Genomic DNA, 20,195 nt, shown 5'->3' on the forward strand with positions numbered 1-20,195 from the left:
GCAGTACAGGTTAAACATAATTGCATTTTGTGTACCAAGCAGAGAACAAGGTTGTCAAGCTTACCTGACACAACTCCTGTAGAGTTGCTAATGGTTGCTGCTGAGCTGTTGCAGAATTGTCTTTCAGCCATGCTTCTTTTTCACTCACAGACTTATCAAGCTTACCCAATTCACTAAAGTAAATATTGATTTCATCCTGATATTGCACTTTTCTTGCTACTTCTTCCAAATAGCAAGCAGACCCTTTCCATTCTGCCAAGAGCTTCTTAAGGGCACTGGCTGTATCTTCAGTAGGAAGCCCTTCTGAACAAAGGAAAGGAATCAACTATGCAAGTTGCAATGCATGGAAAATTTATTTCAGCTATATTCCACATATAAATGCTACGTCAGGATTGTGAGCCACAGTTTTTGATGGATTGGTTCATGCATCATTCTAAGCTACAATAGGCCAGTTCATACACTAAGACCAAAACAGACAAAACACATTACAGCTGAGCATCAGGCATAGGAGCAGGCTAAACAATATCCTTTTTATAAAGCATATTTATATTTTGCAACCATCATTTGACACTTAGCTTCATTTTAACTACACAATCTCTCACTTCTTAGTGAAAAGGACAAAAGCATACTAAAAAAAATCTTCACAACTGTACCTTTGCATTAAGAAATTACATGAAAACTTAAGACTGATCAACAGGAATGAATAACATGAAAAGGAAAAAAAGTCACAAATCTTTTCTCTATTAGGCATCTATTCTCTGTATTCATCTGTGGTCTGGAGATACACAATACAGTTTTACTACTGAAGTCCTCTAATTAGTTTAGTTAAAAACCATATAGGATTAGCAAAAGTTTTGTGGCGGCCTAAATTTTGCTGGGCCGAGACCACCAAAATATTCCTGCTCCATTCAGAAACCAAATCCTGCTTTCTCCTGCCACATCATAGCACCACTTGAACAGCTTGAAGGAGGAGCACGGCTTGAGAATGAGGAACCTCAAATGAACTCCAGAAGTTACTGAACTAAAATTCCCAGAATCTTTCACCTCTGACCATGATAGTGGGATTGCTGGAAGTTGCAGTTTATCAGTACCTGGGTGGATACACAAATTCCCAACCCTGGCTTAAGCATAATAACTGAATACCTATTACAATACATGCTGGAAGATGGAAAAACAAGAATTAATGGTTTATTGCTAAAATCCACCTTCACTAAGGTTTTTTTCCAAAACAAAGTTAAAGATACAAAACTTTAATGAATTTATATTTTTTGTTATATTATCTTTAAGATCCAGCCTTCTTAAAACTGACAGGACAATTTTCATTTCAATTAAAACTAGTATATCAATGTGGAATTTCATGGCCAGTGTCAGTCCAGTGGTGACGAGCTTCTGGACTAATAGCCGTGGTCTAATTATCTGGTATCCTGACATTTTGCCAGCAATTTTGCCTGGCATCTTCAGAGGTAAAAGTGGTCTGCTCTATAGCACACTTCTTGGCAGATCTAATTAGAGATTAGTTTTACAACAAATACAAAATCTCAATCAGTTCCTGCTCAGTTGCCTGTGAGCTGTCCAGGAGCATCTTAGAGAGCAAATCCACTTTCACCTCTGAAGATGCCAGCCACAGTTACTGGCAAAACATCAGGATACCAGGTAATCAGAACACGCTCTATAGCACTGTTTCTCAGCCTTGGCAACTTCAACTCCCAGGATTCCCTAGCCAGCCATGAAATTCTGGGAGTTGAAGTCCACACATCTGAAAGTTGTCAAGATTGAGAAACACTAGTCTATAGCTCGGAAGCTCATCACCACTAAATTACAACTAGCATTGTCACAAACTTCCATTATCATAAATTCAGATGGATTTATACCTTCTAGCAATTCCAAATATTAAAAAGAGAAAGTAATTGAAAAAACATGTGCTTCCATTCCATTATATGGTAACATTACCTTTTCCCATTTGGTCCAGCAGATTTTCTCCAGTCTGATTCAGTTCATTCAATGCTTTCTCTTTTTCCACTCTTTCTTTTTTTATTGCCTGTCAATCAAAGCCATGAAACTTAAAAGTGAAAACCTAAACATGTAAAAATTCCACTGAACAAAGTTGAGCCTTCATCTGGCTATGTAATTAATAACTAGTAACTCTAACTATTCAATAGAGTTACACTACCAAACGTTAAGCCAGATGAGGATGCATTAGCATCAAAATGCTTTCCACTTAGATCATATTTTCATAAAATGATCGTATATCACAGGCTGAAAATTAATTAAGTCTTCAAAAGCTATAAACCCTCCAGATACTTACATCTTTTGAACATCTTACTGGAATCTGAAACTCCACTGTCAGCTAGTTATCACTTATTAAATAATCTTTACTTAAACTGAACATTGTGTCTCCAGATTAGTCATTGATTTTTCTGTCTCTTTGGTGATACTGTGACACGCAAATGAAATCAGGGTGACAGAAAAATGAGTCTTTGTAAAATAATGTGTCAGGATCCTTGCATGAAGGCTATTCTGGTTCATGGAACAGAATCCATTAAACTTAACAAGTATCAAATCTTCTGGAAATACCCTCCAAATATATACAATTACTGCAGCAGCAAGTAACTTGACTCTTTTAATAGCCACATTCCAGATTGCAATTTTTCACAAAGTGTAACTGCTATAATAAAGTGAAAGATTTTTAGAAATGATCCAAATGATTTTTTGCATTTAAGATTAGAACTAAAGAACCACCCGCACCCATTATGGGCCATAAACAACTCCATGCTATCTGACAAGATTTCACATAGGATGTACTTACTGTTATCTCTGTGGTGATATTGTTAATTAAGCAATTTAAAAATAACTTAAAACAATATTGCCAATGTTTCCATTTTTTATCTCTTCTCTCCATAGGGTGGACTGGAAGCTGTCTTATTAGCTGTCTCTATGGGCTGAAATCATGACTTCACCTTATTTTCTGTTTTACTGAGAGAATTTCTGCAGGCTCCATATTTAAGAATAAGATTTTCTCTAAAAATGTACTTCCTCTTCCAAAGTAAAAAGGGAATACAAGGGAGGAAAGTGGGAGGAAGCTGGAAATGCCCATTAAACTTCTAAGCATTGCCTACCACTAGTAAAAGGGCATTGCTTGTAGCCAATATAGAATAATTATGTTAGCCAAAAAGTTATTTAGAAACAGAATTCAATCTAGAGGAAACTTTCCTATCAGATTCAACCTCCAGCTCTTAGCAAGCTTAAGTTGGCAAGACAATTTATTCACTGAAAATGCCTTCCCATTTTTCTCCTTACCTTCAGCTTTTCTTTCATGCCTGAAATCTCCCTCATCTTCTTGTACTCTTTGATCTCTATGGCCTGAATGGCAGCTTTTGATTTCAAAATCCCATTCAACAATTCAGCAATTTCAACATCAAGCCTGGCGTAAGAAGCAGAATAATGTTTGAAATAGTATCTCTTTCCATTCAAAACTCAAAGATGTTAAATAGTATTTTAATCATCTTTCCCTTCCCCAACCTTCCAGATAAACCATTATCTTTTGTCTAAAATGTATTCTTCCATTTATTAAAGGTCACAGGCTCACTAACATACAAGGCCCCATAGTAACCTATCTCAGAAGCTTCAAGGAACCTTAGTGAAGACTTTACTAGACAGGAGAAAAACATTTTCATGTCTTGAAGAAAATAGTTACACCCTCCCTTTATTCTCCACTCTTCTGTTCCTCCCCCTAAAAGTAGCTCCCTCAACTTGCTGCCTCCTTCATATAGTCAGGCCCAAGATTCCCATAATTTCCAACCATTATAATGGGAGGAAAGGGAGGGAGAGACACCACATTCAGACAGACTGATCCAGACAATGGCAGGCCAAGAAAGTACAAGTGCAAAAACTATTTTAAGTTTCTCTTATTTTCCTGAAAAAAGGTGGCAAGGAGATTCTTACAGCTGTTACTGCATCAGCCCTCATCCCCATGGCCAAAGAAGGTGGCTGCACTTTGAAACTGGAGGGAACCACACCCAGAGAAGCCATGAGAAATAGGACATCCATTAAAGGCTTGGAGCAGCCTGTCCAGGGCTCCCTCCCCACTGCCAATCCTAACGCAACTAACTGCTTTCACCTATAATCCAACACATGCATCTGGAGAATAACCTGAGCTAAACCTTGGTTTTCTTAACCCTGATTAGTTGAATTAACTGAGTTAACTCACCACACTAAGCCATAAGCCCTAATTTACAAACCACAAAGAGTGGCTTCATGTAATATACTAGGCAAAAAGAAGCGTATCATAGAGTGGCCACACATAATGTGTGAACTCAGTGAATACAGAAATGGAGCAGCCTATCAGGGGAAGTAATGAAATAAATGGCTTTGCAAGCAGAGAAAATACATTTTGTTAGTAATATTGTTCTATGCTGAGTGAGAAAGGAATGAGGAGGTGTCTTACTTTTTTCTCATTTCAGTATCCAGGCTAGCTTGCCGCCTCCTTGGTAGGGGCGGAGGAGACTGTTCTGTTTGGAAGTCCTGGGCTGTTCTTTGTTTTTTGACCAGGGTTGTTTCAGTGAGAACATTCTGAGAAATCTGGGTCATCCCAACGTTTGCAACTGCCTCAGTAACCTAAAGGGGCAATGCAGACAGGGGTCAGCCTTGATCAAATGAAGTAGTAAAAAACCTCAAGGAATAAATGACAACTTTGTTTAAATCATAAATGCAATTAATGGAAGCACAGCATTCCTATCTTAATGAAGCCCACTTGAAAACCATAAAGAGCAGGTAGTATTTTTATGGTACCTGATCAGAGTAATCCTCAAGCTTCTGAACTAAGTTGTCCCATCTCTGTGTTAGCTCTTCAAGATTACTGTCAATTTTTTTTAATGCCTTCTTGTTGTTTAGGAGCTGTGCCAAATCCTGGGCCATCTCATTCAGCTGCTCTAACATCTGGCGCTTCTTTCCCATGTCTTCTTTCAGACTCTGACATTGAAACAATAATAGCCATGCCATTTTAGAGAAATGTCTTTTGCTCAGATTTCCCACAGGGAGAGTTACTTTCTTAAAAAGTAGGGAAATAAATTTACAGCATGTTACTAAAGGGTAGGAATCATGGACAGAGAGAGATGAGTTTCCAGAACATTCATAACAATTCCACTGGAGACTGTTTATTTTGAATTCTTGCAAGAACAGCTTCCCTCAACCTCTTTTCCAGATGGGCTAAACTCCCTAATCTGCAGTCAACATGCTAACTTACAGGTAGTCCTCACTTACCAACTGCAACTGGGACCAGCAGCTCCACTGCTAAGCAACACGTTTGTAAAATGAAACATCATGTGACATGCCCAACTTTCGAATTCAGTTCAGCTGTGGTCATGAAGCACATCACCACAGTCATTAAGAGCAACATCACGGGTCCATGACTTGTGACTTCCTGCCAGCTTCCCCATTGAATTTGCTTGTCAGAAGCCAGCTGTGAAGTTGCAGATGGCAATCACGTGACCACAGGATGCTGCAACTGTCGTAAATGCACACTGGTTGCCAAGTGCCCAAATTGCAATAATGCGACCATGGGGACACTGCAATAGCCACAAGTTCGAGGATCAGTTATCTCTTTTTCAGTGCTGTCGTAACTTCGAACAGTTGCTGAACAAAGCAGTCGGTAAGAGGACTACCTGTATATCTGGGGAGTAGCAGGTTGGGAAATATGGGGCTGAAATGTGACTTTCAGTGATAACGGAAATAATGTATTCCAGGCTGCTGTCACATTTCAGAGGTTCCACTGCATTCCAGGAACCTTGGAAATACTGGGAGAATTTCCCACATAAGAAGAGGCCTTGCCATTTAAAAAAATGTGGGTAATATCACTACAGAGGCACTCCTTGAGTGAAAACTGAAATTGCTTCAGAGCATGGGAATTGATTTCTAGCCCTTTCTATATGTTTTTCAAAAAGTAAGTATGAAATCAAAATAATTGCATCTTGACTTATTCCAATCATCCTTGCTTTAATTATGGATCATTTTCACTCTGTATAAGATGTCACACTTTTTAAGAGTTATCTATCCTTTCCAGATAGTTTAATGCACTGTAAAAACTGTACTACATCCTTCAGCTCAGGGTAAAACCCAAGACAATTCCCCCATATCTTTAGAAAGTAATTTTGAAAATTTGCTGGGCTGTGAAATTTGTACTAGGAAAAGACAGTGATGATCCCCCAGCAATGCAGGGAGCAAGTTGGCCACAGGACAAAGACGTAGCTTTAGAAAGCCTCGTTTAGGGTGCAAAGCAAGTAATACTCACTGCCAGCTTTCGAACATTTGCACCAAGTTCTGTTTGATCTTTGAAGTTGCATGTTTGTATTCTGCTTAAAGCCTCTTCTTTTTCAACCAACCAGGCTTTCAACATGCACTGATGAAAAAAGTACACCACAAATATACTTATTCAAATCCCCTACAGCACCACCATTGTGTCATTCACAAACAACAACACCCCAGAATCATAACTATAATCAGGCTGCCTTGTAAGTTACAATCACACAAGGTTATGGGTTGTTTTCCATTTTCAACATAATGGCTGTCATGCTACATGCAGCAGTCACGATTCGGTAGGAATGTCTTACAACTCAATTGCTAGATATTCGAGAGATAATAATAGCATTAAATCCAATCAAAACAAAAATTATGACAGAATTCAGAGAAAGCAAAACAAACTCCCCAAATATTAAGACCCTGGATTCTGCTCTGTTTATTCCTACCCAACAACAGAAAAATGAGGTCAGTGTTAAACTTGAGTAAATCTTAATTTCTGTGAGTGAGATTGAGTAAGTCATAATTTCCCTTAGCTGCTTTGGAGACAAGCAGGACAAAAATGTACACAGGAGGAAAAGGAGAATGGGTAAGGTTATGAGAACAGAGACAAGAGAGGGTAATCAGAGGTAAGAAGCAGAGTTATCATGCACCTCAAGACCACACCTTTCATTTTCTCCTATACAAGCAAATGTTTTCTTCCCCCAAACGTCAGAAAATAATACACTGCTTTTTTGAACCAAGTTATGGCAAGGATCAGTCTGCTTTCCATCCTGGTGCTGATTGGCCCAGCCCCCCCAAACACTATTTTTTAAAATTATTAATCATCGTATTAACCCTAAACTTATCTATAAGAGATACTTATCTCTTCTACTATAAGAGATAATGTCCTGGTACTTCCTGTTTAATTCAGTTCTTCTGTGGTCATCATTTTGGTAGCTGGATATGATTTATACCCAATCTACTGTATAGATTTATTCTCTGTCATATAGACAGCTAAGCTGCTACTTTTTCTCATCTAACATGTGGAGGTAGCCAATCACTGACAGTAAACAAAACAAGCAGCTTTAGACACTATGAATTTTATTCAATCATAAATACCATTATTTGATACAATTTTCTGAAACAGAAACTACATTTTTATCAAGTCAGGCCCAAACATCCCCTATGGTGATTATTTATGCATTTCAGTACTATCTGGTTCAGGTGTCTGGAGTAGGAACAGGGAAACCTAGACTGAAACCCACCCTCAGCAATGGAAGTTCACTTAGTGACTGTGGGCCAGTCACGCTTATTCCACATACCACATAAGGTGGTAGTTAAAATGGAGAAAAAAATGGAGGAGGGGTTGATATGTACAGCTCCTGGAGAAGAGGTAGGATAGAAATCTAATAAATAAATAATAAATAAGGGCACTAATAATGAAAAGGCAGGTTTTGGAGGAAAAAACACATTTTGATGGGAAAATATATAATTTATTAAAACGTCCTTATATTTAAATGTTCTTGACAAACAGCAGAACTGCTTAACCCCCATTTGTTCTAATGAGTCTTAACAATGCCATTCTTTTTTTAAAAAAATATTATCTCTCAAAAGTGAACTAGGGCTTCAAAAACAATTAAGGTTTTTAGAGAAGAAAAATAGGCTTCCTATCAACCCATAGGTTCAAAGTTTGACCTAATAAGATTCTTTCTGTCTGGTTCAGATGAAAACTACAGTTTAATTCTATACCTGAATAAGGGCATAGCTTCAGGAGGTAAAAGAAAATGCAGTTAAAAATGTGAGAGGAAATCAATCCCTTTTCGAGATTTTTTAATGTACCATATCTAAAGCTAGAGTTAATACAGGTAGTCCTCATTTAACGACCACTCGTTCAGCAACCGTGCAAAGTTACGACAGCACTGAACGAGTGGTACTTATTACCGGTTCTCAAAGTTCCAGCCATCCCAGCACCCCCACAGCCAAGTGATCACGATCTGAGAGCTTGGCAACTGGCTCGCACTGACAGTTGCAACATCCCACAGTCACATGATCACCATTTGCAACTTTCCCTGCCTGCTTCCCACAAACAAAGTCAATGGCGAAGCTGGCAGGGAAGGCTGCAAGTCACTCCAGTAAGTTGCTCACACCTTCCCTGCCCAGCAGCAGCCAGCCCCAGCCCTGCCGTGCTCATGCAGCATGGACTATTCGCACACCCTCCCCCACCTGGCAACAGCCACCACCATCCCCCACTGTGCTCACGCCACACCTTACCTGCCTGCCAGCCTGCTTGCAAGCCACCTGGGACTTGTTTAATGATTGTTGGGATTGCTGTCACTAAACAATGCAGTCATGTGACATCACACTTTCCGACTGCATCGCTTACCGACAGAAATTCCTGTCCCAATTACCATTGCTAACCAAGGACTACCTGTAAGTATAATTTCTCTTTTAAGGAAACACTACACTAAGTACATAGCCAAATTTGACCATGAAAAATGGAAAAGCTAAAGCAAATGTATCAATTAAAAAATCATTAGAAACTGACCTTAAATAACTGCCAAAAAATTTACCAGGTAACAGTCAACCATTCTGAATATGGCTGGCCAAGATTACCAACAAGTTGATTGTTCAATTCCATTTTTTAAATATCTTAGTGAAAAAATTGTTCTGAAAAAAATTCCATAACCCTCTCAGTATGCTGAAATGGCCCAAGTTATAATTTTTTATTTTAAAATAAATGTTTAACCTGCTCTTCCAACAATTTTTGCCACAAGATATTAATCTCTTGTAATTTGAGCCATCGTTCTTCAGTCCAACGGCAGACCGCTGTCCAGCGCTCACCAAGCCTCTGGAAATAACAAAAAAAAGTCTGACTTTACACATTCTCCTTTGAAAGCAGATGGAAAATCCACATTAATAGAATTATAACTACTTAAAATTTTGTACTATTTTTGATATCAAAATACCAACTTTTGAAGGGCCCCTCAATTAAGATCAAATCTAAGGAGTAAAATCTTAGCAGTCAACTGGATTACTATGTTTCGAATATTTTAATAATCAGCCTAAGCTACTGGGCAGAATCTAGATTTATGGACATTTGTTTAATTTCAACAGGATTTAAATACAGTAAAATTGAGTTGTACAATTTTAAAGGGTTTCTGAAGGCTATTCAGCACACACCTTTCAGCATCTCTGTCCTAACAGCCAGGAACCACGCTGAGACAAGGAACTGGTCTCTAATGTTTTATTGCTTGTACATAACAGGAATCCTAACAAACTGAAGAAGAGTGGGAAAAACCCAGACATATAAACCCCAAAGGTTAAGGCGGACCCGATCTGTGTCTCTTTGAATGGCTGCCCAATTCCTCAGTGCTACGCATGCGCTTAACAGTCTGGATGGGAGCCCCCTGCTCGCCATCCTTACTCATGACAATCTCCCTAAACCAATGTGCTTTTTCCCAGATCACACTGCAAATACAATCCTGTAAAAAGACAGTTTCCTGAAATAATTGCTGATGGTTCCTGTATACCCCAATCATCTGTTCCCATTCTAATCTGGATACCTGCTCACAAAACCCGATAGATATTGACAATAAATGAATAGGTTGTAGCAGTTATGGGGCCAATTAATTATGTTGATTGTTTATGGGGCATGCTCTGGGTGCTGTTCACTAAGGGGTGTGGTCAACCCTACAGTAATTCTTCATTTTTTTCTTCAGTGATGACCAACATCTGGAAACTTCGTAACCATATTTGATACATATCCACCACATCATTCCCTTTCAAGGTAAACTGTGTATAATTTGACTGCCACTCTGAACACCACCCAACATACATACATTCATAAGGTATTTTTGAATTTTCACCAGTAAATATTCTGGTTATACTTAAAAAAATGAACATCTAAGCATCTTGGACAAGTAGAATTTATAAAAATGCTGAATAGTTCATGCTGTGCAATTCACAGATGTATTATTGCGTATCAGAATAGAGATCTCATAGAAAATTTGCCATACTTAAAAACTGAACTATCTATTTTTCTAAAACACACAATTTTTTACTGCTGTGGACTATTTTCGGTATTATGAAAATACAATTTCTATTTAACCAGACACGCATGATTCCACATCTGCATAAGAAGTTCTGTATTCCTTCAAGAATACTGATTGATGGATGGATTGGATTGGATTTATATAGCCGCCCCTCTCACATATGTGACTCTGTGCAGCTTACAATAAAATAGATTAAAAAGAGAATAAAATACATAAGATAAAATAAACCCCATAGCCGAGCATCATAAAATAACCTTTGAGATGAGCTCTATCACATTTCCAGGACCCCAGGCCCAAGCACAAAACCATGTTTTTAGGGCCTTGTGAAAGGCCAGCAGGGCCGGGCTAACCTAATCTCTGGTGGAATGGTGTTCCACAGGGCAGGCACCATGGCAGAAAAGGTCCTCCCCCGGGCCCCACCAGCCAGCACTCCTTAGCCATTGGCACCCAGAGCATGCCCCTCCTGCCAGACTGGGTAGGATGGATAGAAACAATTGGGGACAGTACAATCAACTTAATTAACTGACCCCATAACTGCTACAACCTATTCATCTATTGTGAATACCTACTGGGTTTTGTGACACTAAGGTGACAAGCAAATGTTGGTCCAGGGAGATCCAGGTTCAAATCTATCCTCAGTCATAAAAATTCACTGGGTGACTTCAGACTAGTCACTCTCAACCCAAGTGGGTTGCTGTTGTGAGGATAAAAATGAAGACAGATCTCCATGCAAGCCACTCTCAGCTCCTGAGAAAGGCAGGATGTAAATCTAACCAACAGATACACAAAACATATTCAAAAACATTCACCTACATGAATCCATTCAAAATGACTAGTATGTGATAGCATAAAATAGTAAAAAATTATAATATCCACTCACCTGCAACTGATCCTCCAAGAGAGCCGTAGCACTCTCACCACTGTTTTCATCAACAATGACCACCATGTGAGTCAATGAATTGACTTTAACCTGCTCTGATTCAATATCTTTCTGGAGCCCCTGAAAGAATTGATTCAAATGTTACAAAGATCAGATGCAGTGAAAGTTCAGAGATTCAAATGGGGAGCCACATTTTCTTACTGGCAACATTCTAAATGGTCAGAAAATGCAATTCCCTTCAACCTAAGTCTTTCTGCAAGGAAAATGTATGCACATCACAGATTAATTATATAAAAATGCTTGCCAATTGTATAGAAGTAATTTTATGACTATATCCACTGCTCCATTAATTTTCAAGGAAATCAAAAAACAACCTAAGCTTCCAAAAAAGTAATGCTGATGAATTTCATTAACCACAGCATGATTTCAAAGCACAAGGGAATCCAGGACTTGTTTTAAAATGTAACTTCCTATATTAACAATTCTAATTTAGTTACAATCAAGAAATTCAAGTGTTAGAGGGTTTTTTCCCCTATCATGTGTGTTACAGAAAGAGATAAAAATACTTTATGTTCATCCATCTGTTGTTGAAAGGACTCCAAGTCTTCAACTAAGCACTGAGATTCCATCTTTCGAATGCGTTCTTCTGTAGCCGTCAACCAATCAGACAGCTGCTGCAATTGTTTCTTCTGTAGCTCCATCAGTGCATCATGGAGGCTGCCCAAGTAAAAAAGAAAAAAAAACTAAATCATCCAAAGTGCCCTGAATTCACACTGTCTGCTTAAGTGTAAACGTAACGTAAACAAGTGATTCAGTAACCCTAGCATTCTGTGGAATGGATTAGTGAGCACAGTCCTACCGATCAAGCCTTATGGCTTACTGTGTCATATCGCAAACGCAATCAGTGAGACCAGTATCTCAGTAAACGTGAATCCTTGTAAAGCAAGATGGTACATATACATAATGAATAAATACGATAGGACCACATTACATATCTACAGGTGAAAGCAAATTACACCCAAAGAACAGAGACTCTCCCAAACCTACTCCATAAGGTTGTTGAGGGTTCCTTCAGAGCAGATTACAAGGGACACAGAGCTTCAGGGGAAGAAGAGAGACTCCTGTTGTTCAAACATAATGTTCATCTGCCCAATTTCAAAGGATACTTTATGGTACATGAATGAAATTATCAACTAATTCTGTAAATATCTACTCAAATTAGGATTTCATTAAGTTTTGTTGAATTGTACTATATCCTCTGGCATTAGGAACTATCCTAACAAAAGTTTCTTTCAGAAAAAAAAAACTTAGGATAGTTTTAAGTTTACAATCAGAAATGGAAATGAGTTTTCTTCTGGACAAAATCATCTAATAGTAATCTCTAAAACTTTGCTTCTTTCTTGTTCTCTTCCATCCCCCAGATCATGATGGTGTGGCTTAGTTTAGCTCACATGCTTTCTGCTTTGTTCTCTCCTCTATACCATGATCATGTGGCTTGGCTCAAATGCTTAAACCATCTTATGTGCTACACTGCTTTTTGTTATCTCAAATCTTTGTTTGACTTGCAGCTGAAGACATATTTGCTAGTATATGGAAAGTGTTAGATCCAGACCAGAAGCTCAATAATTTTTTGGTCTTGTATGCTACAGTTCTGTGCTATCAACATACAATGATTGCTAAGTAATGTTTTAGCATAATTGCCTCTGACATCAGATTTCAGCTTAATAGATTCATGGTTGAGGTTTACCATGAGGTTTGTGAGAAAAGTGAAAGGTCCCCTGTGCAAGCACCGAGTCATGTCTGACCCTTTGGGGGGACGCCACTTTCGTGACGTTTTCTTGGCAGACTATAGCGGGGTGGTTTGCCATTGCCTTAGTTTACAGAATTATTGACTGGTAGGATGGACCCTTGTTTATTTTCATGAGCATCTGATTCTACTTTTAATGTTAGTTAAGGTATTTAATTTAGAAACAAAAGTTTTAAAACCACACTAATGTATATACTGACCAAGAAATTGAAACACCACGCTTTCAAACAGATCCAACTCATTATTTATTTTCCTCTTTGCAAAGATGATTTAGATGCCCCCCACCCCGAAGAATATCAACATAAAAAATGATGTTTAGCCTTAAACACTGGGAAAAGAGCTTAGCATATTACATCACAACTAGAAAACTAAACCGCATGTGTAAAGCATGCCACTCACTGGGATTGACGGTCCATAGCGTGCACTCTTAGATCCTCCCATCTAGAATTCAACAAGCTCATTTGTTCCTGGATTTCATTTTCCTCCTCTTCTGAAAGATTGCCCTGGGCTATCAGTTGATTACCAGCCTGAAGCACACTACCCACACTGCTCTGATGTGCTGTCAGCTCCATCATAAAAGCCTAGAAAAAGTTCAAATGAATATGATCCAGAGCAAACATTACTTCAAACATTGTATTGATTGCCTGACATTTGCAAGCATAAACGTAATTTGCAACGTTAAAGAATAAGCTGCAATTCTCAGAGATGCATAGCACACAGTAACTTAGCATCCAGGCAGAGAATGGGAGATCTCATCCAGATTGGTACTATGGCATGGACAGAAGTAGCTTTAACCATTTGTTTCCACTATGGTCCTAGTTCAAATTAGCTTCCTTTCATTTTGGAGGTGCGGATGAGCCTGATTCAGACTAAGACCAAGGGGGGTAGATAAACACAATGCTTTCATTCCTCAATCAAATCTATGGCTCTTACTTACTAATGAGCAAACAAGTACATGAGGACTGATTGTATGATTACTGCCATACCCTTATGCCTGTTGTTGTTTATTTGTTTAGTCGCTTCTGACTCTTCGTGACTTCATGGACCAGCCCACGCCAGAGCTTCCTGTCAGTCGTCAACACCCCCAGCTCCCCCAGGGATGAGTCCGTCACGTCTAGAATATCATCCATCCACCTTGCCCTTGGTCGGCCCCTCTTCCTTTTGCCTTCCTCTCTCCCTAACATCAGCACCTTCTCCAGGGTGTCCTGTCTTCTCATTATGTGGCCAAAGTATTTCAGTTTTGCCTTGAATATCATTCCCTCAAATGAGCAGTCTGGCTTGATTTCCTGGAGGATGGACTGGTTGGATCTTCTTGCAGTCCAAGGCACTCTCAGAATTTTCCTCCAACACCACAGTTCAAAGGCATCGATCTTCCTTCTCTCAGCCTTCCTTATGGTCCAGCTCTCGCAGCCATATGTTACTACGGGGAACACCATTGCTTTAACTATGCGGACATTTGTTGTCAGTGTGATGTCTCTGCTCTTGACTATTTTATTGAGATTTGTCATTGCTCTTCTCCCAAGGATTAAGCGTCTTCTGATTTCCTGACTGCAGTCAGCATCTGCAGTAATCTCGGCACCTAGAAATACAAAGTCTTTCACTGCTTCTACATTTTCTCCCTCTATTTGCCAGTAATCAAGCAAGCTGGTTGCCATAATCTTGGTTTTTTTGAGGTTTAGCTGCAAGCCAGCTTTTGCACTTTCTTCTTTCACCTTCATCATAAGGCTCCTCAGTTCTTCTTCGCTTTCAGCCATCGAAGTGGTATCATCTGCATATCTGAGATTGTTAATGTTTCTTCCAGCGATTTTAACTCCAGCCTTGGATTCCTCAAGCCCAGCATGTTGCATGATGTGTTCTGCGTACAAGTTGAATAGGTAGGGTGAGAGTATACAGCCCTGCCATACTCCTTGCCCAATCTTAAACACATCCATTGTTCCGTGGTCTGTTCTTACTGTTGCTACTTGGTCGTTATACAGATTCTTCAGGAGGCAGACAAGATGACTTGGTATCCCCATACCACTAAGAACTTGCCACAATTTGTTATGGTCCACACAGTCAAAGGCTTTAGAATAGTCAATAAAACAGAAACAGATGTTTTTCTGAAACTCCCTGGCTTTTTCCATTATCCAGCGGATATTGGCAATTTGGTCCCTAGTTCCTCTGCCTTTTCTAAACCCAGCTTGTACCTCTGGCAATTCTCGCTCCATGAATTGCTGAAGTCTACCTTGCAGGATCTTGAGCATTACCTTACTGGCATGTGAAATGAGTGCCACTGTTCGATAGTTTGAACATTCTTTAGTGTTCCCCTTTTTTGGTATGGGGATATAAGTTGATTTTTTCCAATTGGATGGCCATTCTTGTGTTTTCCAAATTTGCTGGCATATAGCATGCATTACCTTGACAGCATCATCTTGCAAGATTTTGAACAGTTCAGCTGGGATGCCGTTGTCTCCTGCTGCCTTGTTATTAGCAATGCTTCTTAAGGCCCATTCAACCTCACTCTTCAGGATGTCTGGCTCTAGCTCACTGACCACACCATCAGAGCTATCCCCGATATTGTTATACTTCCTATACAGGTCTTCTGTATATTCTTGCCACCTTTTCTTGATCTCTTCTTCTTCTGTTAGGTCCTTGCCATCTTTGTTTTTGATCATACCCATTTTGGCCTGGAATTTACCTCCAATGTTTCTAATTTTCTGGAAGAGGTCTCTTGTCCTTCCTATTCTATTCTCTTCTTCCACTTCCGCGCATTGCTTGTTTAAAAATAATTCCTTATCTCTTCTGGCTAACCTCTGGAATTTTGCATTTAATTGGGCATATCTCCCCCTATCACTGTTGCCTTTTGCTTTCCTTCTTTCTTGGGCTACTTCTAGTGTCTCAGCAGACAGCCACTTTGCCTTCTTGGTTTTCTCTTTCTTTGGGATGTATTTTGTTGCCGCCTCCTGAACAATGCTGCCAACTTCTGTCCAGAGTTCTTCCGGGACCCTATCTACTAAGTCCAGTCCCTTAAATCTATTCTTCACCTCCACTGCATATTCCTTAGGAATATTAGTGAGCTCATATCTAGCTGATCTGTGGGTCTTCCCTAATCTCTTTAGTCTGATCCTAAATTGTGCAAGAAGAAGTTCGTGACTCTTATGCCTAGCTGATGTCATGAGTAAGGATGGCGAGCAGGGGGCTCCCATCCAGACGGTCAAGCGCATGCGTAGCACTGAGGAATTAGGTGGCCATTCAAAGAGACACAGATCGGGACCGCCTTAACCCTTGGGGGTTATATGTCTGGGTTTTTCCCACGCTTCTTCAGTTTGTTAGGATTCTTGTTAAGTACTAGTAATAAATATTAGAGACCAGTTCATTGTCTCAGTGTGTTTCCTGGTAGTTAGGACAGCTGTTATTAAAAAGTAAAAAAGTAAGTAGTCTCATTACAGGAAGCAGCTCTAGGGTACCTCCTTGAATCCTTTGTTGTTTGGAAACAACAGTCAGATCTAAGCAGAGGGCTGGATGCAATTTAAGATGAACCACACGAAGCAAAATTTAATCCATAAGATCCCCAAGCTTCTGCATAGAATTTTCTGGATGGGTGAAGGGAGAAGTCTAGATTTCCGAGGCCTAAATTAGAATCTAACTCATCATCCATGGAACAGGAAGACCATCAAGTGGAAACTATATTAGCCGGCCTCTTATGGTGGGCATTCTTCAGAGACCAGCCATTTTTTAACAATTAATGAATGAAGGCTAAAGTTTCCAAAGAAATAAATGGAAGACTTAAAAACAGATCTTCAGATCACAGTAACAACTGTAATACTTATCATACCAAGGCTGAAAATAAACACCTAACTTTTAATAAATATACCACAACAAAGAGTCACTTTAGTGGGTACTGCTTTTCATCGAAAATACTAGAACACAAGCAAGCATCTGCTTGTACACTTCCATAAAATTGATTCTTAATGTAATTCAGCTTCTAGTGCATATGAAGGCTGCAAATAGATTTATAGGTGTATGTTCAACATAGTTCTCTATTTCAAAGGTTTGTAATCTTAAAACTACAACAGTAGCATATATAAATACAAATCAAGATGATACATATAGTCAATTACACTGTAATTTAAAATATCTTGAATAAATCTGCATGAATTTTAACATGAAGAAAAGTACAGTTCTGAAGGGAACCTCTCTTTTTATAATAATAAAAGCAACAACAACAATGCAGAACTTATTCCAATCAGCTCCATCTCCTATGTTCGAATAAGTACGGAAACGGACTTGGGGCACCTTAAAGATTAATAAATATATCACCATAAAAGGTTTCACTGCTCTCAGTCCAAGTCATCTATTCTACTGTAATAAAATCCACAGAAGCTTATGTGATAATAAATTTCTTAATATTTAAGTGGCCAAAATCATTGCTTCTTCCCATCTCTACACTTGTATGCCCTTGTAAACATTAAAAAGTAAAATATTAAGGGGGGGGGAGGTAGGTTTCAAATAAAACATTTAGATATTGCTGATTTAATAAAAAAACTCTTGTACATCTAGTTCCCCATCACCCCCAGCCACCTACTTCATGTGTGGCAAATTGTTCCTTGACTTCCTCAACATCATCAGATATGTCTTCCTGCTCTAGGAACGCATCTTCTGCAGTGAGCAGCCATGTGAGAACTTCTTCCAGAGCTACCTGGTAACTGTCCAAGTCCATATCCACTTCAGCCAAGGTGCTGGGTGCTGCTGCTTTTAGACCTGCATAATCATCTTCAGATGTTGCACTCTGCAAAGCAGAAAAATCAAACTGAAGGCCTCTCTTCACAAAAGTATCTTCCCACACAGATGTTCCTCCATATAGGAGCAACTTACTGCAACCACAGCATCTAAATACAAAAGGAGTCTGACAATAGATTAAAGCATCATGCTGTGTGTATCTACTTGAAAACAGACAAGTGTTTGTAATGGCATGCTGTTATGGGACCATGGTACAAACGGTAACCACATATAAAACAGCTTGTTTTGGGGATTAAAAAAAATCTCAGAAGTTCAGCACAATTAATTAGAGACCAAATAGATGGGTGTTATTGTTGTGACTGTTGTTGTCTTTTGCTGACACTATGTATATACTTATTGTTAGTATTTCCAGTTGGGGCTTTTTTCTTTTTTTTTTTTTTTTTTGAGTTCTTAACCTCGTTAGTTGCCTGAAGTCGCTAAAGTTGCAAGATGGATGGCCATATAAATAAACATAAATTTTTAAAAAAACAAGCCCCATGTTAATTCATGCACCTCATGTCCATATCTTGTATAATTTCCAAATCAGAAACCACAAACTTCTGCATCTGAATTCTGCACATCCCCCAAGAGGAAGGTCTGCATTCTAAGCTTACCACAAAAAAAAAAATGACGCTTTCAATTTCTGAGAGTTTGCAATCTTCCAGACTGGCTAGGGAGCGAAGTTATTTCGGGAACACTGCTTACATTTTCAGGGTTCTAGCCATTATTTTTCATGTATTTTCTTCATATAAATACTTAGATACTTCTTACACTGTTACAGAATATACTTCACACTTACACTGTAAAGAACTAATTCAAGAACTAACCTTCAACTGTGAAGTGAGTTTGCCAGGATCAGTCCTAAAATTGTTGTATGATATTGTATACCAGTATTCAGGCAAAAGTAAGATATGTGGAGCAAAATACTAGAGAAATACATTATACTCCATTTCCAATTGGGGAGGTTACTTACAGTGGAATCTGCCATACATAAAGTGAAGTTACTAGCAAAGTCAAGGAGAACCTCAACTTCTGCTGAAGTAACAGCGAGTGGAGTAAATTTATTGAAAGGCATATCATGCTCTAATTTTTTAAAAGGAACAGAGTAATTGGTAAAAAGGGATTCATATGGAGTCACTGAAAAAGGAAAAAGTCACACAGAGATATAAAAAGGTAATAAAAACATACCTTTGTCTGGATAAATAATTTCCTATTTCATACTAAGAATGTTCATAGGGACAGAAGTGGGAACTGCCCACACAAATCAATGGAGAAATCCTCAATTTTAAAATATGACCCTGTCTGTACAAACTTCAAAGCAAATGCAGCTCATTTTTCTAAAACTGCAGGTGAGAAAGGTGAGAAAGACTCTTTAAGAGTCACACTGGAAATTGATACCATAGCTCAGTAGGTTTTATTAGTACTACACTATGTAGAGACTTCATCCGTAAAAAAAAATATATCCTGTCTATTTCAAGTATGAATGTCTTTCATAAGTCAGGTTTCCGGATGCCTAAGCATAGTATGTAACAGCAAACCTGCTATAAGCTAGGATCTCTGACAGGTGCCTGGCAAAATCTCAGATATTTCAAACACTTTAAATTGTACGTACGCTGAATGCTTTGCAACCAGTTTAAGAAGAGGCAAGATGTTAGCACGTGGTAGCAGAACCTTCATTTATAATTTGTTGGTCATTAGGAAAACAATTAAATGATAAATGTACTTCTAAGAATGTCATTAATTTGAGCTCATTATTTACAAAATACCCAGCATCACTATTGTATTGTGATTAAATAGGCCCTGTTTGCCCACTTGCAATCTAAAAGTTAATGCTTTAAAAATAATGGAATTGTTTAGACCCCCCAAAGCTCTTTGAACTATATTATAAATCTGAATCACTTCATCCTCCATTTATTCCTTAATAATTATGAAATCAAATAACCTTGGGCATTTCATTCTCCCTTGCCTTTTCAAATTTTTAAAAGTATATGTTTAAGTTACAGAACTGCAGGAGTCTGATTAACTCCTATTTAAATGAATTGGTACATCAAATGAGAAAATGCCCAAGCTAACTGGCTTCATTTCTAACCCCAGCAACTTCTCAAAACAAAGTAGAAATTTTGTGTGTATCAACAATTTATTGTCTGTGTGTGTGCAATTATACAATTTCCAGAGCACTTATTTTTTAAGAAAATATATTTTTGTACTGCAAAACACTGCAGTAACATGCCAGGAAAGAATCTTTACCATACAGGGTTTCTTATTTGCAATAAAAAGATATGGGTATATTTGGATTCCCTACTATTTATTATAAACTCAACATTTCATTGTGATATACACGCAAATAGGCAATGTTACCAGCTTTTTGCTGAGGAGGGAAGGTTCAAGCAGTTGACCATTTAGTATGCACTAAGCCAGTGTTTCT

The 20,195-nt window shown here is 38.6% G+C and overlaps 1 protein-coding gene across 1 annotated transcript in view; it reads right to left on the reverse strand.

The window, feature by feature from the left end:
* Positions 1-20,195, reverse strand: part of UTRN (utrophin) — a 398,463-nt gene that overhangs the window by 317,573 nt on the left and 60,695 nt on the right. Inside the window, exons 9-19 of the mRNA XM_063309084.1 lie at positions 17,577-17,780; positions 13,412-13,593; positions 11,772-11,922; positions 11,206-11,325; positions 9,020-9,121; positions 6,287-6,394; positions 4,789-4,968; positions 4,445-4,614; positions 3,298-3,421; positions 1,951-2,038; positions 65-303 (exon numbers count right to left, since the gene is read on the reverse strand). Of these exons, the coding sequence (XP_063165154.1) occupies positions 65-303; positions 1,951-2,038; positions 3,298-3,421; positions 4,445-4,614; positions 4,789-4,968; positions 6,287-6,394; positions 9,020-9,121; positions 11,206-11,325; positions 11,772-11,922; positions 13,412-13,593; positions 17,577-17,780 (1,668 nt within the window). The remainder of the gene's footprint in view (positions 1-64; positions 304-1,950; positions 2,039-3,297; positions 3,422-4,444; positions 4,615-4,788; positions 4,969-6,286; positions 6,395-9,019; positions 9,122-11,205; positions 11,326-11,771; positions 11,923-13,411; positions 13,594-17,576; positions 17,781-20,195) is intronic.

Source organism: Candoia aspera, chromosome 1 (assembly GCF_035149785.1).
Source record: "Candoia aspera isolate rCanAsp1 chromosome 1, rCanAsp1.hap2, whole genome shotgun sequence".
In the NCBI taxonomy this organism is placed as follows: domain Eukaryota; kingdom Metazoa; phylum Chordata; class Lepidosauria; order Squamata; family Boidae; genus Candoia; species Candoia aspera.